General features: G+C 44.2%; 1 protein-coding gene across 2 annotated transcripts in view; it reads left to right on the top strand.

The window, feature by feature from the left end:
* The first annotated feature begins 381 nt into the window (after positions 1–381).
* The window catches only part of LOC117395473 (phospholipase A2 inhibitor NAI-like), a 41736-nt gene continuing 16647 nt past the window's right edge, over positions 382–25470 (top strand). Inside the window, exons 1-3 of one of the 2 annotated variants that reach the window (XM_033994392.3) lie at positions 382–509; positions 22010–22123; positions 23902–24048. In XM_033994392.3, the coding sequence (XP_033850283.3) occupies positions 461–509; positions 22010–22123; positions 23902–24048 (310 nt within the window). In that variant the 5' untranslated portion in view covers positions 382–460. Of the gene's footprint in view, positions 510–9059; positions 9153–22009; positions 22124–23901; positions 24049–25470 lie in introns of those variants that run through there. The other variant, XR_009309702.1, reaches the window with a different exon arrangement.

Below are 25470 nucleotides of genomic sequence, written 5' to 3'. Positions count from 1 at the left end.
GATTTTAGGAATATCCATTCAGCCTTTTTGATCTTCTAAGAACTGGATGAACATCGATGGGCAAAATGGCCTCCTTTTGTTCGTAAATTTTATGAAATTTAATTAGCAAGGAGGAAAGACGAGGATAAAATGCTTAAAAAAAGCTGACTGGATATTCCTAAAATCTTTCTAGAAATGTTTTTTTTTTAAGTTTGATGGGTTCCAGAACAGCTAACTGGTGACCTTTTATTCCTTTTCTTTTGTAGATTCAAATTGTTTGTTAGACCAGAGTATGTGAACCTGGAAAACAGAAGTCAAAATTGGCAAGATATTTCTGTTTTGGGAAGGACACGCCTGTGGTATTAAAACAGAACCTTATTGATTATTAAAAGCCCTCCTTATGAAAGATTCTCACCTCTGACAGACTGAAGCCAGGACAGTAGACCTCTTTCTGTAACCCTAGTAAAAGCTGACAAACATCATGAAAACTTTCTTTGCAACCATCATCTTTGGCATTCTCCTTGGAATGGGTATGTTTTTCTATTTAATATACATCCCTTTTTGTAGTAAATTATAACTTGCGTCTATGACTATATTCATGCAAAACAAACATACACTGTACTGTACATGTACACACGTATTTTTAATGGTTACATACATTCGATAGATATAGATAGATATTGAAAAAAACTAAGTTAATGTTAAGTTTGCAATACACTAGGGAAGTTGGGGCTGACTTTTTGCACTACAGCAATATTAACTTAAGTCAATACAATCAATTATTTGTACACTCCATACTAGTGGATGCAGACCAACTATTACACATGTGGGTAACTGGGGAGACACACTCCCTGCCTGTGTCTCAATGCCTAGGTAGAACATGTCTTAAGATTGCTGTAGTGTAAAACCTTAGCCACAATTCACCTAGTTTTGTGGGTTTGTGTAGTTTTTGTAACATAGTTAAACTGAAAATCAGTCATATTTTGCAAACCTTGTGATTAAAAAAACATTTTTTTGTTTTACTCATTTTTGGCAGACTTTGCCTTTCTATCTTTTATTCAGTAGCAGATACGTGGACATTTTCTTTTTTTTGGTTCAGGACACTAGAGAATCTTATAAGAAACTATTTTAAATAAAAATGCCTTCACTGATTTTTCCACACCAATAAGTAAAAACATTTATCAGATATTTTTCAAAAACATATTTTAAAAAAAACCCATTATTCAGTAGATTTGGAGATAAAGGTACAAAAACATGTTACTCTGTTACCCAAAGGACCCTTCAACACTCCCTGAAGATTTTGTTGAAACATTTTGAAATATGGGCAAAATACAAGTTTTTATTTTACCTGAGTGATTTTATGAATTGAGTCTTTTGTTAAAAAACAAACACATGGTTTAGAACTGAATATTTACTTTATTAAATTAAAAATAAATAATACTGAGAACGCCTATATAATATAAACTGAATTATTCACTGTCAGAAAATTCAAATTTACCAAAATCAGATGCCAGTATTTCTGCCAACAATTGTTCATTTATGTTAATTCACGTCTTGCCATCTTGAAATGAAATTCTGTAGCGTGGAAACGTTGCTATTATTGTGTGCCGATCAATTTCTGTAGATAAACAGTAAACATATACAGAATATTCTATTATCAAAGCATACAAACAGCAAGAACAGCAGAATAAACAGTGCAGAATAAACTTCAAACACTACCTATTATAAGCAAACATAGCACAATTGCAATGCCATTATAAACGCTGATTCTCAGGCTCTTTTTATTAGCAACAATAGACACTACTCTCGATTATTTTCTCAAAATAAATATTTATAAATAACAATAATAGTTATTCATTCCATTATTATCAGTAATAATGAGAAAAAATGAAATTATAATTGTTGTTTTTGAAACATTCTGCTTATATCCTCTCGTTTCTTGATATTTATCAACGTTGTAAAAACATGTCTAATAAAACACGAGACGGAATCCATGTTCTAATATGATTATAAGTCAAACACATCGGATTTACAGTATGTTTCCGTGTCTTTCTTAACATTAAAAAGTTCCTCTGATGCCTTCTGTCTGAGCTTCTGAAAACTTTCTTCACCCTTTGAAATGAAATGCCCCTCTCTGCAATGTCACACGAAAAAAAAAAAAATAACAGGAAATGAAATTCTATCCCTCCCCTATCCAAGGATGTGCTTTCCCACTGTCCTTACAAAGGTACTACCAAATGTTCCTGTCAGGACACTGCACTCTGATTGGTTATCATATTATTCTTAATAAAACAATGAATAATCCTCTCCCAGCACCAAAACCCTAAACCTAAGGTCAGTCTCCTATACTGCAGCCATTACACATCTAAAGCAGTTCATGTTTGGCAGCGAATAAGCGTTTTTGTTACTTTAAGAAAAAAGTGATGGAGGTGCGGACTTCATCAGCTGTCCTGACAGGAACATTTCGTGGTACCTTTGTAGGCACTGCTGCTTTCCCAGTCTGTATTGCAAAGTATGGTGGCCCTGTAGGTCTTGGTTCTAGAAGCACCACTTCAGTATGACCATGTTTACATGATCCTGGTCCTTAAAGGGTCAAGTTTGTTTTATTACAGAAGCTATTATTATTATTATTATCCTTAATTGTAAAGAAAAAAATGTATTTATTTATTAATTTAAGCAGGAAATCCACCCACTGATAACGAAGCCTCATTACAGGAGGTCCTGGACATCAGTAACAGACAAATTACAAATACAAGCAACACAATAAAACACGTGCGGTTCAAACTTAAATCAGTAGCATACAGAGATCACAAAACACAATAAATAGGATATATGTATTTGTTAATGTGGACTGAAATAAATGTGGTTATTGAAATAAGATTAAAAGTAGGTAGCTAAGCACTTCTGTAGGGAATGAACTGTTCATTCTGAGGAGCACATCAAAAACGTTTGTCATCATGTACAAAAGTGCAAATGAAGGAAAAGCAGTAGGCTTTACATATACTGCACGCAAAACAACAAACAGCCTGCTACCACTGTAAAAAGAACTTCAGTCTTATTCTTGGCTATTGTAGTACTTAGCTTGATTCATGGGCTTGCAGCGATCCAGCATTTCTAATGAGTACTCTGACGAAACCGATGGGTTTCATTTGTTGTTGTCTGCAGCAGAAGAGCTGCTAGAAAGTGTATTTGAGAAGTGAAGGCATGTTCAGCACACAAGTGGTACAGCTGACTAGATGCACTTCTGTGATACTGGAAGTCGTTTTGACAGTAGATACAAGTAAGCATCTTTCTATCCAATGAACCATCAGAAAGCTTTTCTTTTTAAATACATTTGTCATTCACTTTTAGTGCTTTGCTCCATAGCACAGTTTTGGGACTAACTTTCTATTCATACTATAACTGCATTATTCAATTAATTAATTCATTCAATTGCATCTCCAGTTCAATTAAAATGGTGCCATGCCCATGGGGAAGGAAGTACAGTATCCTAAAAAGGTAAAAACAGAGGATTGCGATTTACATGCGTTAAAAAAAAAAATCTCCAAAAACATGAATGCGTTAATTGCAGAGTTAACTGTGATTAATTGACAGCCCTAATTACCACACAATAATATATCTCGAGTTAGTTTTGAGCTGTAATGCACAAGTGCCGTAGCCACAATTATATATGTATAGTAAATACAGAGTGGAGAGGAGGGTCATAGTGGAAAATGATTGGCCCGAGGGAAGACTATTGTTCGCGACAGGGGGCTATAATGCCTGAATCCGCAGCTAACAATAATATTCCCGAGGGGCATTTCATTGTCCACTATGAGCTGAGTCTGCAGCACATGTTTAATATATAAATCAGTGAAGAATTACAATTTTTGAAGTATTTTTGGCGTACAGCTCTCCGTCTGCTTACATAAGAACATAAGAAAGTTTACAAACGAGAGGAGGCCATTCAGCCCATCTTGCTCGTTTGGTTGTTAGTAGCTTATTGATCCCAGAATCTCATCAAGCAGCTTCTTGAAGGATCCCAGGGTGTCAGCTTCAACAACATTACTGGGGAGTTGGTTCCAGACCCTCACAATTCTCTGTGTAAAAAAGTGCCTCCTATTTTCTGTTCTGAATGCCCCTTTATCTAATCTCCATTTGTGACCCCTGGTCCTTGTTTCTTTTTTCAAGTCAAAGAAGTCACCCGGGTTGACATTGTCTATATCCTTTAGGATTTTGAATGTCTGAATCAGATCGCCGCGTAGTCTTCTTTGTTCAAGACTGAATAGATTCAATTCTTTAAGCCTGTCTGCATATGACATGATCTTTCTAGAGAAGCAATATCCTTTTTGTAGCGAGGTGACCAGAACTGAACACAATATTCTAGTTGAGCTCTTACTAATGCATTGTAAAGTTTTAACATTACTTCCCTTGATTTAAATTCAACACTTTTCACAATATATCCGAGAATCTTGTTGCATCATTTTGAATGACCTTTTTTGCTGCAAGTGTTTACGACTGCTATTTTTGTGTCATCTGCAAATTTAACGAGTTTGCTTACTATACCAGAATCTAAATCATTAATGAAGATTAGGAATAGCAAAGGACCTAATACTGATCCCTGTGGTACACCACTGGTTACCTCGTTCCATTTTGAGGTTTCTCCTCTAATCAGTACTTTCTGTTTTCTACATGTTAACCACTCCCTAATCCATGTGCATGCATTTCCTTGAATCCCTACTACGTTCAGTTTGAGAATTAATCTTTTATGCGGGACTTTGTCAAAAGCTTTCTGGAAGTCTAAATAAACCATGTCGTATGCTTTGCAATTACCCATTGTCGATGTTGCATCCTCAAAAAAATCAAGCAGGTTAGTTAGACACAATCTCCCTTTCCTAAAACCATGCTGACTGTCTCCCAGGATACCGTTACCATATAGGTAATTTTGCATTTTGTATCTTATTATAATTTCCATATAATACAAATTTACATATAATAGAAGTCAGGCTTATTGGTCTGTAGTTACCTGGTTCGGTTTTGTCTCCCTTTTTGTGGATCGGTATTACGTTCGCAATTTTCCAATTGGGGATTTGTTTATTTTAAGAGCTCCTAGTCTCTAACACTTCTGCCTCTGTTATGCTAAAGTTATTTAAAACTGGATAGGAACAGGTCGACATGTGGGGCATGTTGTCCGTGTCCTCCTTTGTAAAAATACCTGTGAAAAGTAATCATTTAATAAATTAAATGATCTTCGTCTATGATTTTGCCATTTGTGTCTCTTAGACATTTAACCTCCTCTTTGAATGTTCTCTTGCTGTTATAATATTGGAAAAACATTTTGGAATTGGTTTTAGCCCCCTTAGCATGTTCATTTCTATCTCTCTCTTGGCCTTTCTAACTTCCTTCTTGACTTGCGTTTGCAGTTCCAAGTACTCTTTCTGTGTGCTTTGTTTTTGGTCCCTTTTAAACGCTCTGTAAAGTGACTTTTTTTGCTGAATATTTTTTTTAATTGATCTATTTTGTTGTTTAAATCATTGAGTTGAATTTGTTTGAATTTCAGAAAGTCAGAAAACACTGACAGTGATGTTTTAATCGCCGTTTTACTGTATGGAGCATCTTCTGTAGTATGTTTTGTCATTCATTTTCTGTTAAGTTACAGAATCGCTGTTCATCAGGTCTTTGACTGGACGGTGTGTTCCTTTGAAAAGGGGCAGGAATGAGTGATGTGAACCAATCGCATGTCAGAATTTTACAATTGCCCGATGGTGTAGGGATGTTAGGGCAGTAGTACATTCTATATGCCCTCCTCTGAACCAATCACAAGCCAGAATTTCCAAGCCCTGATTCCTATATAGATATATAAAATTGTACAACTCAAGTAATCTCAGGTCTGGTAATTTGATTTGCTTGGCTAACCCAAGTCGTCAAATTATTACAAGAAATCATATTCCTTCACTCAACCCAATTCCCAAATCACACTTTACCTGACCAGATTTTGGAATCTGACTGTTTATAAAAAAATAATTTAACATATTGATTGAAATTTGAAAATTAAGATAATCCAGTTCTAGTCCATTGTCCACAATTGTTTTATCAAACAGTTTGTTCAACAATAAATAATAAAGAAAAGCTTTGCATAATTTGTTGTGTTACTTTGGTAAGTACTACAAGCGTAGTTGCTAAATGTTATGTTTGATAGGCATCTGTGACAGGGAAGGTTTGTGTTTGACTCCGACACATGCGTACCCCTGCAGGACTGGGTCAGACGCCTTGTTGGATACCTCCTGCCAGTCATAGTGATTACAGGGAGAGACCGGACTGGGGTGTGTTGGCTGGCGATATCTGATTGGCTGGAAGGTGGGTCTTACGGGATGGCTGACCAGTTAAAAAGGCACTGTATTATACCCTCAGTTCCTTGCTCATTCAGAAGAAATGACAGTGGAAGCTTTGACAGGAGAGCCAGCATTCTGGCACTCTGCTTGTATAGCAAAAACCAAACCATTGCTGCTGTTCCTGACGTGCTGCTTTCAGGAGGAAGCCGGCATAAAAGAGAAGCAAGGACTGCTTTGAGTGGAGGAAGCATATTTAATACCCTGGCAAACCGGTACTGTCCGGGCCAGTATTTTGTTTAACTAAGAGTTAAGGGGAAGTGAACAAGCCCCATCACAGTATAACGAGTGTAATACAGTGCACAGTGTCTCGGGACCTCCTAGGACAGCAGGGGTAACGAGAGGCTTGTTTTCACAGCACCTTTACTTTGCAGTTCTGTTCTTAGTGTTTTTCCTTTTTCTTTTCTCCTGTTTTGAAATGTGTGTCACTATATTTTGACACCTGCGTGTGTAAAGAAGACTGTCTAAAAATGTACCATTGTTGGTAGCAACACGCAACCGCACAGAAGTGCAGCACTACAGAAATTAATCCTGCTCGCTGTTGTTGGCATGTCAGCGGCAGCATCTGTGCTGTGATGTGCGGTAGATGAAATGTCTGGGTAGGCATTACTGTCACGCCACATTATTGGAAACACATTATATTATTTAAAATACATACAATATAAGCCAATATTCTATGGTTCAGTTGGTAATACAAGCACAACATAGAATATAATAGAATAAAAGCCAAGCTAAAACTTGGTAGCTACACAAAACTGCATCATATCATATAAAGACTGTTATGCTTTCACGCTAACCACAAGCAGCCTAAATGTCAAAACATGTTCCATTACGAGAGATACGAAAAAAGCATTGTTAAGGGGGCTAGAATCAACACAAAAAAGTTTTTCCAATATTACAACAGCAAAAGGACGTTAAAGGAAAAGTAAAGTGTCTAAAAGATAAAAATGGAGAAATCGTAGACAGAAACATAAAATAGAAAAATATTAAATGCTTATTTTTCCCAAGTATTTACTAAGGAGGATACAGACAACTTGCCCCAAAAGTAAGTGTGTCCCCATCCAGTTTTAAGATGATCTATATGGTAACAGTATTCTAGGAGATAGTCAACATGGATTTAAGAAAGGCAGATCGAGTCTAACAAACCTGCTAGACTTTGAGGATGCAACATTAAAAATGGATCATTGTAAAGCATATGACATGATTTCCTTAACACTTACAGAAAGCTTTTGATAAAATTATACATAAAAGACTAATTCTCAAATTAGAAGCAGTAGGAATTCAAGGAAATGCATGCACATGGATTAGGGAGTGGTTAACATGTAGAAAACAGAATGTACAGATTAGATTAGAAACCTCAAAATGGAGCGAGGTAACCAGTGGTGTACCACAGGGATCAGTATTAGGCCTGCTCCTCTTCCTAATTTATATTAATGACCTAGATTCTGGTATAGTAAGCAAACTTGTTAAATTCACAGATGACACTTAAATAGGAGGCGTGGCAAACACTGTTGCAGCAGCAAAGGTCATTCAAAATGATCTAGACAGCATTCAGAACTGGGCAAACACATGACAAATGACATTTAATAAAGAAAGATGTAAGGTGCTGCACATAAGCAATAAAAATGTACAGTATAGATATCAGATGGGACACTGAACTCGAAAAAGGGACCTATGAAAAAGAACTTGGAGTTTATGTCGACACAACAATATCTTCCTCTAGACAATGTGGAGAAGCGATTAAAAAGGCCAACAGAATGCTTGGATATATAGTGAAAAGATTGGAATTTAAAACAGAAAATAGGAGGGCCTTTTTACACAGAGAATTGTGAGGGTCTGGAACCAACTCAAATATTTGATGTTGTTGAAGCTGACACTCTGGGATCCTTCAAGAAGCTGCTTGATGAGATTCTGGGATCAATAAGCTACTAACAACCAAACGAGCAAGATGGGCTGAATGGCCTCCTCGTTTGTAAACTTTCTTATGTTCTTATGTACTACTATATTAAATTGCTAAGTTCAACGTCCAACTTCATTGTATACAAAACAGTTTTATCATCAACACAATTCAGAGAGACACAGAAAAAAAGTTGTCTGGGTTGCAGCATTTACATTTCAAAATCAGCTATTTAGTGAAGACCGCATTACATACATTAAACAGCAGTAAATGTTAATAAAATGTTTGATTTTACTTACATAATTTGTTGAAGTCTTTCTGGACAAAAATCTTGGACATGAATAAAGAAAAATAACAAACCTAACTCGTGTACCTCAGCTTGTGAAAGGAAATACGAGGTAGGAAATAAACTAAAAAAAACAAAAAGGAACCAAAACCAGCCAGAAAGAAGCTACAGTACTATTAGCAAAGGTAATAGGGTGACGGCGGTAGTTTTCTTTACCACTGAATTCAAACAGATCCATCAGAGTCAAGACGATAGTTACTGGAATTGTTTAGACTGAGAATAACTAAATTCCACACAATCCCGAATATTAGCAACTGGTTTCTGTTATGTTCAAAAAATAATAGTAACGTATAGTCCCGCCTGCACAAGCAGATTCTGTTCCTCTCTTCAACCTCAATCAGAAACAAAGGAATAAATTCAGTCTGACCTGTCCACTGAATATTCAGCGTCTACAGCACAGCAAGCTGCTCCGTATCAGGAAGTCCAGTCGACAGCATCACAAACAGCCAGGCAAGTAACTCCGGTTCTGAAAGGTTCTCCAGACTCATTCCAGCAACCACGTCAGCACGTAATGAATGTACTGCTGCCGAGGTTCGCTTCAACTGTTTCAACAAACAGCCAGGTATAGACACTTCTGTTTACGTATATATTGCTTCAGCTATTAGAAAGCCAGTAGTCATCACTTTTAAGAGCCTGCTCAGTTAAACTCCAATATAGTTAAACGCAACATGCTGCCATTCTCTGACAACGTGTGCTTGTATTTATAATAAAAAAAAATCCTGCACATATAGCCAGAAACGCTGCCTCCTCGCTTCACTGCCACCATTCCCTCTTTTAAACAAACCAACACACCCCTTTTAAGGTTCGTAGCCTGGAGTATAGCAACGTCACTGCTAAGATGGGTGGTAAGCTGTAGTAAGTTATTGAACTACTTGCCATTGTTGACATACTTGGTGCAAAAGTTCAGAAACAAATTGAGGCCCTCTATCTGATAAAATAAAGCCTGGAGTGCACCAACTTGTAAAGATTTATTTAGTTAGGATACGAGCATGTAGCTAAATTTCAGCTTTAGCTACATGCAGGGAGAATATTTCTACCCATTTTGTGTAGTAGACAACTACAACTAGTATTTGGGTATTACCCATTGAGCTCTTGGGTAAGGGCCCCATGAGATCAACACCAATCATTTCCCAGTGTCTAAGTACCTGGTTAGACTGGAGCTTTCCTGCTGGTTTTCTTGTTTCGGGTTTGAATGACTGACAAACTGAACATTGCTGTACATACAGGGATACTTCTTTCCATAAGTTGGGCCAGTAAGCCACCTCAAAAATGCATTTAAGGTTTAGAATTGTTTTTGTGGTAAAAAAAACTTGATACTTGTAGCCTTGTTCTGTTATTTTAACCTTTTGGTAAAATTTGTCTTCAAGATCACAAAGCTGGATGATTGATCACCAGTCCCCTCTTCGTCTTCCATCATGATTCCTTTATAGATGATCTGGCACAGGTTCCTCCTCTTGAGCTCTCCAGATATCTGCATCAGTGAAAGTAAAGGCTTCATAATCTTCTAAAACTTCTGGGTCTGGACTCCAAGCAATATGTTCTCCTTGAGATCCATTGGTGCTCGAGACAAAGCATCGAGTGCAATATTTAACTTTCCTTTACGATACTCTCCTGGAAAGTTGAACTCCTGCAACCGCATAACCCAATGAATTAGTCGAGAATTTCGTTTGCTAGTGTAGAATACCCAAAGCAAAGAAGAGTGGTCAGTGACTACAGTAAAGGGGTTACCTTCTAAATAATATTGCCACTTCTCTAGGGCCCATAGAACAGCAAGACATTCTCGTTTTGTGGCAGAGTAGTTATGCTCAGGGGCAGTCAGAGTCCGACTGGCATAAGCCAGCACTTCTTGACCACTAGCTTGAGTTTTCTGTGTTAATACTGCACCCACTCCAAATCCACTAGTGTCAGTGCTCACAGTAAAATGCAATTTGGGATCTGGATGTCCAAGCACAGGTGCAGTAGTCAGTTGTGTCTTCAAAATATTCATAGCAGTTTTACATTCCGGTGTCCAGCAAAAGTTCACTCCCTTTTTCTTGAAGTGATTCAGTGGTTCAGCTATATCAGAAAAGTTGGGCACAAAGCGGTGGTACCATCCAGCCATTCCCAAGAACTGCTGAAGGGCTTTTAAATCCTTTGGAATGGGATAGTTCTGAATATATATATTTATTTATTTACAGGCAAGCCTACCTTGTCTACCCTAACTGCATGTCCCTGCAACTGTGTCTGTGACACCATTTCAGTGAACCACCCACACCCCTTTCACAGCATCTCTCTTTTTTTATTTAGAATCTTCAATTATTTTTCCCCCGATTTGGAATGCCCAATTATTATTATCTTCTCCTCTACACGACGATTCCCAACATAGCTCAGAGGACTTGAGGCTCAGTGGCCATCCTCCGGTCCCACCAACCAATCTGCGTCTTTTTACACCCAGAAACTCGAGAGCGGATGTCAGCAGGCTACCGGCTTCTGGAGGACAAAGATCAGCCCAGCAAACCTCCTCCCCCAAGCTCACTGTGTGTCTGGCTTGTAGGGGTCGCTGCAGAGCGGTGAGGAGAAAGCGTCTGCCAGTTCCCACCTCCCTCACCCCGGGAGCGTCAGGGTCAATGCGGCGCTCCCTCGGAATCCCCAGCAAAGACTGGCTGCCTCGCACAGCCAGGATTCGAACTTGCGATCTCTGATCATTCAAAGCATCTCTAAGCAAACATTTTTGTGAATATATTAGGCCCAATTGTGTAACACAAAGGTCGGTGGGTGTAAATGGTTGCAGTCAGACCTTGCACTGTGAAGTGATTTTGGAACCATGCTTTGCAGTCAGACCTTGCACTGTGAAGTGATTTTGGAACCATGCTTTACGCTGAGCTTGCACGGTGAAGTGATTTTGGAACCATGCTTTGCAGTCAGACCTTGCACTGTGAAGTGATTTTGTAACCATGCTTTGCAGTCAGACCTTGCACTGTGAAGTGATTTTGGAACGATAGGTTGCGGATGCAACCCCGGTTCCCTGAAAGAGAAAATAACCATCAACATGAGATATTGCCGTCAGGCAGCACCGGTAGGCTGAGCTTTTATAGCAAAGCTGCCGATAGGCCCCCACGCCAGCTGCAGTGTAAGCCCGCCCCCCTGGGAGCTTACTTAACTGCGCGCATGGGGATGCACTTCCTCTTTTGCTCTTCAGGCCGTGAAGGCTACCGGAGCGACCTCGCAGCTTGATGGTTATTTTCTCTTTCAGGGAACCGGGGTTGCATCCGCAACCTATCGTTCCCTTTCAAGTCGAAAATAACCATCAACATGGGATACAGTGTACCCTAGCTGTCGTGAGGGAGGATTCTCGGCAGTAGGACAGACTTACGTCATAACGCAACTGCGTAGGCAGTACATCTAGGCATATGCGGAGCTGCGCCTCAGCGTCTATGCTCGTAATGACACCTGTCTTAAAGGTGGAACAGTCAACACCATGCTATCTACCACTCTATACGTCCGCATCCTGAGGCGTCATAGAGTGTAAAACAGATGCTCCAAACAGTGGAGCAGAGGAATCCAGTACATTTAACCTGTAAAACCTCATGAAAGTATGCGGCGTAGCCCAACTGGCTGCCGCGCAAATATCAGACACCGGCACCCCTCGAAAGAGGGCCCAGGATGTCGCCATACCCCTAGTAGAATGCGCCTTCAACTGCCCTGGTGGCGGAAGGCCTGCAGATTCATACGCTAATTTAATAGCATCCACTATCCAGTGGGAAAGGCGCTGTTTAGACAGCGGCTGACCCAAAGATCTAGAACCATGGCATATGAACAACTGTTCTGTCTGCCTCACAGTCCTTGTACGGTCAATATAACACCTCAATGCCCTCACGGGGCAGAGCATGTGTAACCGCTCTTCCTCTGGGGAAGAAAAAGGAGGAGGATGGAACGCCATCAACTCGACTGACTGGTTCATGTGGAACGGGGATATAACCTTTGGTAAAAAGGCCAGATTAGGGCGCATGGAGACCTTAGAACCGTCTCCTGCAAAACGAGTACAAGAAGGATGCACTGAAAGTGCATGTAACTCGCTCACGTGTTTTGCTGATACCACAGCCAGCAAAAATGCAGTCTTAATAGATATGAGCTTCATATCCACGCTGTGGAGAGGCTCAAATGGTGCCTTGGTAAGGGCTTCTAGCACCACATCAAGGCTCCAAGACGGTAAACTGGTCGTTCTTGGAGGCCGCAAGCGTCTTGCGCCTTTCAGAAACTGAGATGCCAAAAAATGGCAACCAGGTGATAAACCGTCAATGCGTACATGACAAGCCGAAATGGCGGCTAAATACACTTTAAGTGTAGAAGGAGATTTCCCTTCATCCAGCAGTTTCTGCAGAAACTGCAATATTACTGCCATAGGACAGGAGACTGGGTCGTGGCTCTCAGCCAGACACCAACTCTGAAACAACTGCCACTTATACGCATACTGCGACCTAGTAGAGGGCGCTCTCGCACTCTGGATGGTCGATATAACTGCAGTCGAAAGCCCTAAGGCTGACAGGCGCTCCCGCTCAGGGGCCAAGCCCATAACTGCATGAGTTTGGGGTTCGGATGCCAAAGCTCTCCTTGAGCTTGGGACAACAGGTCCGCTCGCAGAGGGAGCTCCCTCGGGCGGCCGTGCAGTAATTGCACTAGACTCGGGAACCATATTCTCCGAGGCCACCGAGGAGCGATCAGAATCACTGTCGCTCGCTCTACCCTGACCTTCTCCAAGAAGGCGGGGAGCATCGGAATCGGTGGAAAGGCATACAGGAGCCCTGGCGGCCATTTGTGAGCCAGTGCATCCACCCCCAGGGGGCTGTCGAGGTCCTTCACCGAGAACCATAGAGGACAGTGCGTGGTCTCTCGCGAAGCGAAGAGATCGACTTGCGCTGTGCCGAACCATTCCCAGATGCGCTCTACCACCCGAGGGTGAAGACGCCATTCGCCCGCAAGAGGACCTCCTCTGGACAGGAGATCCGCTGCGTAATTGACTCTGCCCGGCAGATGAACTGCACGCAGAGAGGCTAAACGCGGTTGAGCCCAGAGCAACAGCCGCGTTACCATCCGGTGAAGACCGGGGGACCGCAATCCGCCCTGGCGATTGATATACGCCACTACTGTGGTGTTGTCTGACCGCACTAACACGTGCTTGTCTAGAAGCACTGGCAAGAAGTGCCGAAGGGCGAGGTCCACTGCTCTGAGTTCCAGAGCGTTGATGTGGGCTGACCTCCAGGGTCCTGACCACACTCCACGGGTCCCTGTCCCGTTCCAGACTGCTCCCCAACCTTGGTTGGAAGCGTCGGTTGTGATAACTTCCCTTCGGAAGATGGGACCCAAGCGCACGCCCTGGCGGATGTTCGACTGAACTTTCCACCAGCGTAATGCCTCCCAGCAGGTTCGGGATACCCTCAACCTGCGGTGCTTGTCTCTCCGCGGGTGCAACGCGAAGGCATTGAACCAGGCCTGCAGAGGTCTCTGGTGTAGTAAGCCCAAAGGAAGGGCTTGCGAGGCGGCAGCCATCAACCCCAGCATGCGCTGACAGAGCTCCATGCTGACTGTTTCTCTCAACCTGAATAGGGAGAGACACCGCTCTAATGAGGCAACTCTTTGTGTCGATAGGGTCGCTTCCATGGACACTGAGTCCAGATGCAGACCCAAAAACTCGGTCTGTTGGCTGGGCACGAGGCGGCTCTTGTCTGGATTGACCTTCAGACCTAGCCGCTGGAGATGGTCTGTAACCATCACTGTGTGCTGTGCCAGCTGCTCCTTTGACTGCGCGCAGACGAGCCAGTCGTCCAGATAGTTCAGCAGTCGGACGCCTTGAGCCCGCAAAGGAGCTAAAATGGCGTCCATACACTTCGAAAAGGAATGCGAATCGTAGATACTTCCTGTGACCCGGACAGATGGGAACGTGAAAGTACGCATCTGTCAGATCTATGGTGGTAAACCAGTCGCCCTGCCGGACAGACTGGACAATGTGCCTGTGCGTAAGCATCTTGAACGACAACACCCGTAGGTATTTGTTCAGTACACGCAGGTCTAGAATAGGGCGGAGCCCGCCGTCCTTCTTTGGCACAAGGAAGTATTTGGAGTAGAACCCCTGGTCGGTCAGAGCAGGGTCTACTAGTTGAATGGCACGCTTCCTGAGCAATGCCTGTATTTCCACATTCAGAGCTGAGGACTGAACCACGTCCTTCACCACAGTTACCACCACCCCCCTGAAGGGGGGGGGGGGTTAACCGGAACTGAAGGGTGTACCCGGTGAGTATAGTTTTGCGCACCCAGATATCGCTGGTGCATTGTTGCCAAAACAGAAGCTGTGGAACAGTATAGGGTTGGGTTAATGGCTGCCTGGTTTTCTCAGGGCTGCTTAGGCTTCGCTCGCTCACGAGGGGCCTGGCCAGCGCCACGAGGGCGTGGTCTGCCGCCTCCTCTAGGTCGCCACCCTGTGCGCTGCGGTCGTCCCCTTGGGATTTGGCCACGCGCTGCTGTATCCGCCGGGGAGGTCTTAGTACCCCCTGGACGCGGCTGGTGTTGCGGTGGTGCTCTACGCCACTGATGTTCTTGTGGGCGTTTGACCTGGAAAGGCCTACGCGGCCATATCGTAGCCAACTGCTGTGATGCCTCTCTAGCCTTAGCTGAGCTTTGCAACATCTCTTCCACCGCTGGGCCAAATGTGTGCCCCGGTGTAATTGGGGCATCCAACAAGGGAGCTTTGTCATGCTCCTGGACTCTCGCCTGCGAGAGCCAGAGCTGTCGTCTGGCCACCACCAGAGACGCGATGCTCCTGCCCTGGGCCCGCGCGTTAAGCTGGGCTAGCTTGACCAGCAGCTGGGCAACTAGCCCCAACTCTGCTCTCAGAGACACCGAAGGGTAGTCTGGGAGATCCTTTATTAGCGCAGCCTGATAAACTGAGAGGAGGCTGGCCAGATTGGACAGCCTAACTGCCTCTGTAGCCGCCGAATAGCCCTTCTTGAGGTGCACCTCGGTGATCCTGCACTGCTTGTTAGGACAGGTGGGGTCTTTCACCAACCCAGAGAGTGTTGGTGACTTCACCAACGCTGCGAACGCAGCGCCAACTGGCGGAAATGACGCCAGACCCGCTTCACTCGCACCTTGCATGGTAAAGGCAGCCGCCTTACGCGAGGTTGCCGGGGCGGAGGCTGGAGTCCCCCAAGTGGACTGCACCTCCTTAACAAAGTCTGGGAAGGCCGGAAGCGTCCTAGACTGCTGGCCCTGTGCCAAAGGCGACTCAAAAAGAGAGCGCCTAGGCTCTTCAGTGGCAGGCCATTCTAAGCCCAGGTGGCGAGTCGCCCGCTCTACTAGGGACCATAAAGAGTCATCCACGCCTACCTCCATCTCAGACTCTGAGTGGTGGGACGTGAGCTCTGCCTCCACACTATCCTCTCCGTGGAGAGGCTCACCCTCTGATGCATCTCGAGAGATAGCATCCACGTCCCATGCGTCCTGTTGCGCAACTGGAACGGACAGGGGTTGTGGTAGGATGATCGGCTGGTTGACAGCCGGTCTGACTGGCTCCTCTGCGGCCCGAGCTGTGGCCAGGGACATGAGCAACGATTGCTGCCCCATCATAAGGTCCATAAACTGAGACATCTTACTAGTAAGCTCAGTTACACCACCTCGCCTGTCGCGACGAGGAGAACGGGAACGTCCTCTCCTTCAGGGCGATCTAGAGCGGGATCTCGAGATCTGACGGGGGCGTTCGGCGCGAGGGGAAGGGCCTCGCCTTACAGAAAGGCTGTGGGAGCGGTCTCTCTTACGCCTAACGTCAGGAGATCGTTGACCAGGGGTAACCTGGGAAGGCGAACTCCTGGAAAAAGGCAGCTTCGCTGGCGGGGAAGCCAAAGAAGGCTGCGGGGCGGAAAGGGTGTGTGACGACCCAGATGAAGGGGAGCGATCCCCGACTGCTCTCCTCGCCCTACGACGCAGAGTGCGCGTCTGAAAACTTGCACATAACGTGCAAAAGGCTTTGTCTGCCAAAGCAGATGCCGCATGCTCCGGCCCCAGACAGGACACGCAGTCCTCATGCAGGTCATTAGCCGGTAACTTCGTCCCACAGGTGACACAGCGGTGAAATGACATGGTGCAGCACGTTGTATGCCCAAGCGTACCGTGCCAGTAATAGGAGCGCCGAGCGTTAAGCACTGAGCACCAAGCGAACAGCTTTAAGGTGCGTTGAGGCGCGTGCACCAAGCACTGAAGACAAACGTCGAGTGCGTGCACTAAGGCACTGAGCGTCGAGGTGCGTGCACCAAAGGTGCGTGCACCGAGCACCGAGCGTCGAGGTGCGTGCACCGAGGCACCGAGCACCGAGCGTCGAGGTACGTGCACCGAGGCACCGAGCGTCGAGGTGCGTGCACCAAGGCACCGAGCGTCGAGGTGCGTACACCGAGGCACCGAGCACCGAGCATCGAGGTGCGTGCACCGAGGCACCGAGCACCGAGCGTCGAGGTGCGTGCACCGAGGCACCGAGCACCGAGCGTCGAGGTGCGTGCACCGAGCACCGAGCGTCGAGGTGCGTGCACCGAGGCACCGAGCACCGAGCGTCGAGGTGCGTGCACCGAGGCACCGAGCACCGAGCGTCGAGGTGCGTGCACCGAGGCACCGAGCACCGAGCGTCGAGGTGCGTGCACCGAGGCACCGAGCACCGAGCGTCGAGGTGCGTGCACTGAGCACCGAGCGTCGAGGTGCGTGCACCGAGGCACCGTGCACCGAGCGTCGAGGTGCGTGCACAGGTGCGTTGCGTGCACTGAGCCCAAGCACTAGGCGCCGAAGCGCTACACCAGGCGCCTAAGCGCTGACACCGAAAGCGCCGGAGCGCGTGTACTGCACCAGACGATCCACGTCAGCTGACCCGCAAAGCGGAGACGCTATGTGCTCTAGTACTGTGTCTGAGTCTCGAAAGACAAGGTGTTGTGCTGCTTATAAGGGCAACAGTTAATGCACTTGGTGGTCGTCTTCCTTAGTACTGTATGGGAAAAAAACTTTTTTTTTTTTTTTTTTTTTTTTTTGTTTGGACGCTGCAGCAGACACTACGTATAGTGTAGAACAGTGGGGCTATACTCAATAGCAGCCACGTGGCGGTAGAACGCGCCGCGGTGGGGGGGGAGACTGCAATGCAGGCTGCACGCACACACACACACACACGCGGTCTAGCCTAAGCAAGACCGAGGCTGCAAAAATGCGCGTGGCCTAAGGCCAACGCAACACGCGTCCCAAACAATATACAAAAAAGAATATATATAACAATATATATACACACAAAAAACCCAAATAATAAATATAATATAATTATATATTATAATAATAACAAAGAAAAGGAAGACGGGAGACCACGAAGACGCGATGCCGAAGCAAAGCGAAAGGAAAAATATATATATATTAACAAGAATATATAAATCCTAAAACACAGTAACTGAAATAAACTCAGAGAAGGGGTAATTAACCAGCTTCTCAAGCGTAAAGCTTATCGAGTACAATCAGTTAACAAGCTCGCTCTGTTATCTATTACATACCGTACCAAGGCTGAAGACAAAAGAGGAAGTGCATCCCCACGCGCGCAGTTAAGTAAGCTCCCAGGGGGGCGGGCTTACACTGCAGCTGGCGTGGGGGCCTATCGGCAGCTTTGCTATAAAAGCTCAGCCTACCGGTGCTGCCTGACGGCAATATCTCATGTTGATGGTTATTTTCGACTTGAAAGGGAACCATGCTTTGCAATCAGACCTTGCACTGTGAAGTGATTTTGGAACCATGCTTTGCAGTCAGACCTTGCACTGTGAAATGATTTTGGAACCATGCTTTACGCTGAGCTTGCACGGTGAAGTGATTTTGGAACCATGCTTTACGCTGAGCTTGCACGGTGAAGTGATTTTGGAACCATGCTTTGCAGTCAGACCTTGCACGGTGAAGTGATTTTGGAACCATGCTTTACGCTGAGCTTGCACGGTGAAGTGATTTTGGAACCATGCTTTGCAGTCAGACCTTGCACTGTGAAGTGATTTTGGAACCATGCTTTGCAATCAGACCTTGCACGGTGAAGTGATTTTGGAACCATGCTTTGCAGTCAGACCTTGCACTGTGAAGTGATTTTGGAACCATGCTTTGCAGTCAGACCTTGCACGGTGAAGTGATTTTGGAACCATGCTTTGCAATCAGACCTTGCACTGTGAAGTGATTTTGGAACCATGCTTTGCAGTCAGACCTTGCACTGTGAAGTGATTTTGGAACCATGCTTTGCAATCAGACCTTGCACTGTGAAGTGATTTTGGAACCATGCTTTGCAGTCAGACCTTGCACTGTGAAGTGATTTTGGAACCATGCTTTGCGCTGAGCTTGCACTGTGAAGTGATTTTGGAACCATGCTTTACGCTGAGCTTGCACTACTGCCAGGTGTTGGCCTCATTAACATTCTGAAAACGTTGCACAGGTTCATCTTTGGTTTTCAAACTATCCTCATACAATTCAAACATAGCATTTATATAGCAACTATATTTCAGAGACAACTGTACATTCCCAGATTCTGGTATTTTCAATAACTTGGTAAAGACTGACAAAGTTTAATCACTTGAATATCTAGATATATGCAAAAATATGACAAGAACCTTCACTTTATCCTTGTGTAATGGATAATTACCATTTTATAAAAACTCTTAAATGTGTTTCCCACTGAATCTATTAAAGATCCATCATATAATCACTGACCTTGCTACATTATTAAAAAATAATGAACAAAAATAAAAATGTTGATTTCAAAATATCAGGCAAAAGAACACTCGAGTAATGCTGGCTTTGAAACAGTATTACTAGAAAAAGTAATGTGTCAGTGTGGCAGGGTGGCTGAGTGGTGACGTCAGGCCAGAGTCAGGAAGCAAAACACACAAGGCAGTACTGCAGGCAAAAGACGCTGCGGCTCTGTTTATTCAAATACAAAAATAAAATAAATATTTAAACAAAAAGACTTTGCTCACAGAGCACAAGAGAAAAAGTGTAAATAAAACAAATCACGAACACAAACACACATATACATACAGTAACACGGCGTGCGGCTCTCGCCGTCACATATACATACAGTAACACGGCGTGCGGCTCTCGCCGTCACATATACATACAGTAACACGGCGTACGGCTCTCGCCGTCACATATACATACAGTAACACGGCGTACGGCTCTCGCCGTCACATATACATACAGTAACACGGCGTGCGGCTCTCGCCGTCACATATACATACAGTAACACGGCGTGCGGCTCTCGCCGTCACATATACATACAGTAACACGGCGTACGGCTCTCGCCGTTACATATACATACATTAACACGGCGTGCGGCTCTCGCCGTCACATATACATACAGTAACACGGCGTGCGGCTCTCGCCGTCACATATACATACAGTAACACGGCGTACGGCTCTCGCCGTCACATATACATACAGTAACACGGCGTGCGGCTCTCACCGTCACATATACATACAGTAACACGGCGTGCGGCTCTCGCCATCACATATACATACAGTAACACGGCGTGCGGCTCTCGCCGTCACATATACATACAGTAACACGGCGTGCGGCTCTCGCCGTCACATATACATACAGTAACACGGCGTGCGGCTCTCGCCGTCACATATACATACAGTAACACGGCGTGCGGCTCTCGCCGTCACATATACATACAGTAACACGGCGTGCGGCTCTCGCCGTCACATATACATACAGTAACACGGCTTGCGGCTCTCGCCGTCACATATACATACAGTAACACGGCGTGCGGCTCTCGCCGTCACATATACATACAGTAACACGGCGTGCGGCTCTCGCCGTCACATATACATACAGTAACACGGCGTGCGGCTCTCGCCATCACATATACATACAGTAACACGGCGTGCGGCTCTCGCCGTCACATATACATACAGTAACACGGCGTGCGGCTCTCGCCATCACATATACATACAGTAACACGGCGTGCGGCTCTCGCCATCACATATACATACAGTAACACGGCGTGCGGCTCTCGCCGTCACATATACATACAGTAACACGGCGTGCGGCTCTCGCCGTCACATATACATACAGTAACACGGCGTGCGGCTCTCGCCATCACATATACATACAGTAACACGGCGTGCGGCTCTCGCCGTCACATATACATACAGTAACACGGCGTGCGGCTCTCGCCGTCACATATACATACAGTAACACGGCGTGCGGCTCTCGCCGTCACATATACATACAGTAACACGGCGTGCGGCTCTCGCCGTCACATATACATACAGTAACACGGCGTGCGGCTCTCGCCGTCACATATACATACAGTAACACGGCTTGCGGCTCTCGCCGTCACATATACATACAGTAACACGGCGTGCGGCTCTCGCCGTCACATATACATACAGTAACACGGCGTGCGGCTCTCGCCGTCACATATACATACAGTAACACGGCGTGCGGCTCTCGCCGTCACATATACATACAGTAACACGGCGTGCGGCTCTCGCCGTCACATATACATACAGTAACACGGCGTGCGGCTCTCGCCGTCACATATACATACAGTAACACGGCGTACGGCTCTCGCCGTCACATATACATACAGTAACACGGCGTACGGCTCTCGCCGTCACATATACATACAGTAACACGGCGTGCGGCTCTCGCCGTCACATATACATACAGTAACACGGCGTGCGGCTCTCGCCGTCACATATACATACAGTAACACGGCGTACGGCTCTCGCCGTCACATATACATACATTAACACGGCGTGCGGCTCTCGCCGTCACATATACATACAGTAACACGGCGTGCGGCTCTCGCCGTCACATATACATACAGTAACACGGCGTACGGCTCTCGCCGTCACATATACATACAGTAACACGGCGTGCGGCTCTCGCCGTCACATATACATACAGTAACACGGCGTGCGGCTCTCGCCATCACATATACATACAGTAACACGGCGTGCGGCTCTCGCCGTCACATATACATACAGTAACACGGCATACGGCTCTCGCCGTCATATTTACACATAACAATAATAGAAATACAACAAATAAATCATGCACCAAAACACACGGCTTTCGTCGTCATTTAAGTACAATAACTAAATCATAATATACAAATACAATAACAATAATACAACAACAATAAAACAGATGCAAAACAATAAACTGCACAGGGGTGGAGGGGGAGACCCCGTACTATAAATAAATAAACAAATAAACACATACAGGGCTCCTCGCCCTGTTACAGCCAGGAAACCACATCCACTTTGATATACTGTATATCACATCACTTTAAAACTGATCCTTTTATTGAAATGTGTCTGTTTATATACATTTAAAATATTTTGATCCTATGAAATACTAAATGCATATTATGTTGTGTGTTTCAGCATATACTCTGACCTGCAATAAATGCACTGGACAAGTTGCGTGCAATCCGGTCCCATCCACATGCAATGCTTCCCAAGTGTGTTTAACTGTATCTGGTATATTTGGGACCCCCGGTAAGTTTGGAGAGGTATTTACCAAAATGTAGTATTCAACTAACAAACAGGTGGTACAAAACTAGAACAGGCCCACCACGAGAAAGACCTTGCAGCTGTAATACTCATTATCCATAACACTGTGTAACAATTTTTTTTTTTTTTTTGTTCCTGGGTAGTAAGTGTTATTTCCTAATTGCTTATGCCTCAAAAGTATAGAAAATGGCTATTATTCCCCACAAACTTTGCTTTTGTGACCAGGACAGCGATATTTTGAAATTTACCTATTTTCCAGAACATTCCAGATAGATTCAGTGCTGAGTAAACTTGGAGTAACTTCTAGAACTTTCTAGAACTTTCCAGTAATATAAATAGTAGTATAAATACAGGGGCCTTAAGCCCACCAGTTCAGTTTAGTTCCAGCTAAGTGGATACATATCTGCATTTTTCTGAGATGGCATCAAGGTCATAGGAGACTTCAAAATGGTGGCATTCCTGATGGGTCTCCAAGGCGGTTTTACCAAGTTTCCCTGCTATCTTTGCCTTTGGGACAGCAGGGACACCAAGGCGCACTACCACAGGCGGGACAGGCCACAGCGGACTGAGTTCTCTGTGGGGAGGAACAACGTCAAGTGGGAGCCACTGGTGGACCCCCGGAAGGTGCTGATGCCACCACTGCACATCAAATTGGGCCTTATGAAACAATTTGTCAGAGCTCTAGATATGGAGTCGGCAGCCTTCAAGTACCTTCAAGACTTCTTCCCTAAGCTGTCTGAGGCAAAGGTCAAAGCCGGTGTCGTCGGACCACAGATAAAGAAGATCCTGGAGTGCAATGAATTCCCCAAGAAGCTCACTAGTAAGGAGAAAGCGGCTTGGAACAGCTTTGTCGCAGTGGTTCGGGGCTTCCTGGGCAATCACAAGGCCGAAAACTATGTGGAGCTGGTTGGGACTCTGGTGAAGAACTATGGCACAATGGGCTGTAGGATGTCCCTCAAAGTCCATATCCTTGATGCTCATCTTGATAAATTCAAGGAGAACATGGGAGCGTACTCGGAGGAGCAAGGCGAGCGCCTCCACCAGGATATACTGGACTTTGAACGCCGCTACCAAGGACAGTATAACGAGAACATGATGGGAGACTACATTTGGGGGCTGATTCGTGAAAGTGATTTACAGTATAATCGTAAATCTCGAAAAACTACTCACTTCTAAATCTTCTGTAGTCATTTTTGTATTACTTTAGTATAAATACATGTTAATTTGGATTCATATGTTGTTTTTTCTGACGAAAAGACACAAATTCGCCCGTTTTCTCATTGGAAATAGGTACATTTCAAAATATCACTGTCCTGGTCACAAAAGCAAAGTTTGTGGGGAATAATAGCCATTTTCTATACTTTGGAGGCATAAGCAATTAGAAAATAACACTTACTACCCAGGAACAAAAATTGTGTTACATAGTGTAATTATTACTCAGTAGTGTTTAATAATTATTATAAATATTATAATGGACTATTTTATAGAACGTTCATTTTAGAGTGTTTATGTGGAAGGATACATAAAAAAAATAAATACAATTGTTAATTAATTGTCCTGTGACATTGAAGTGACATTGAAGCCTTCGTCTCGGACCCCATTACCCAAACGGTCCATAATGCCAGGCAATGCTTGATGTGGAGGGTCTTGTTGCTCACTTAGACTGCAGATGATTACGGGACTGTCATGTGACCTTAAGGAATGAAGCTCTTAAGAGCATATTGGTGCTGAGAGTCATTGCTTGTTTCTTTGTTGTGTAACAGGTGTTGTTCAACACCTCTTTATGAAGAAATGTGGCCCCAAGCTACCATACTGCAATCAACTTGTGAGTGTGGATATCGACTTCTTAGAAATATCTGCTAACATTGAATGCTGTGAGACGGATCTGTGCAACACCAAGGGTTATACTGGTAAATATACTTTTCACTGCTGGAGGGTGTATATACTGGCAATTGCACACTGATAAAGGGTGAACACACTACTAATGATAATTAAAAAAGGTTACTGTAAAGAAAGGTATATACTTTCTTTGCTGTTTGATTGGGCGACTGTTTAAAAACATTCAAATAGAATTTCTTGGCTAGGCTCTGATAGGGTCATCATTCGGGGCTGTGAAAGTGTTAATGAACTCAAGGTATTTCATTAAGTGGCAGCACAACAAAATTCATAAGGGAAGATGTCAGTTGACAGAGATTCCAAAACGGCAGCAAGTAAGTATGTCTTTTGTTTGAAATATTTTCTTAATTATATTGATTCTGTGAGTAAACCCCAATTTTATTTTTCAATGGATTTGGCATAATGCCTAAAGTAACATATGTTATCTCTTGTGTGTGTCACTCTGTGTAGCACTGAATCCAGGCTGAGCTGCTGCAGCCTGCTGCTTTGCAGTTTTCTGAGTGAAATGTTTCTGTCGAAGTGCTGTGGCTAGCTTCAAGGTGAACTCTCTCCTACTGATAATTTCCCCCTGTGCATTCCTTGTACAAAACGAAGGAATTGCCAGGTCCAGTAGAGATAACAACAGGCTTGTATATTTAAAAAAATAGAATATTGTAGGTTATATTCAAAATAAAAACATGTATTGTAAAGGGCAGTCAAAGTTCCCTCCACGGCAGTCATTTTGACGGTTTTCACTTTTAAAGTTTTAATTACTCTGCATGTGTGAAATATACACAGTTATTATACATCATACAGTTATTATACATTTTTACATTTTTATTTTTGTGATCCCGCCTTTCAAACGCCAACAGGGTATTTAATGCATGTATTTAGTAAAAAGTCAAGAACTGACAACTGCGAATATTTCACACATTTATACTGGAAAACTGCAAAGCAGCAGGCTGCTGCAGCTCAACCTAGATTCAGTGCTGCACCGAGTGACACACGCAGAGAAAACAGATGTTACTTTCGTTTCAAATTACAAAATACATTCGTTTTTACAGTTTTGTATGTACATACAGTGCCTTGAGAAAGTATTCGGCCCCCTTGAACTTTGCGACCTTTTGCCACATTTCAGGCTTCAAACATAAAGATATGAAACTGTAATTTTTTGTGAAGAATCAACAACAAGTGGGACACAATCATGAAGTGGAACGAAATTTATTGGATATTTCAAACTTTTTTAACAAATAAAAAACTGAAAAATTGGGCGTGCAAAATTATTCAGCCCCCTTAAGTTAATACTTTGTAGCGCCACCTTTTGCTGCGATTACAGCTGTAAGTCGCTTGGGGTATGTCTCTATCAGTTTTGCACATCGAGAGACTGAAATTTTTGCCCATTCCTCCTTGCAAAACAGCTCGAGCTCAGTGAGGTTGGATGGAGAGCATTTGTGAAC

The sequence above is a fragment of the Acipenser ruthenus genome, chromosome 32 (assembly GCF_902713425.1).
Source record: "Acipenser ruthenus chromosome 32, fAciRut3.2 maternal haplotype, whole genome shotgun sequence".
In the NCBI taxonomy this organism is placed as follows: Eukaryota; Metazoa; Chordata; class Actinopteri; order Acipenseriformes; family Acipenseridae; genus Acipenser; species Acipenser ruthenus.
This window is presented reverse-complemented; position numbering and strand designations above follow the sequence as displayed.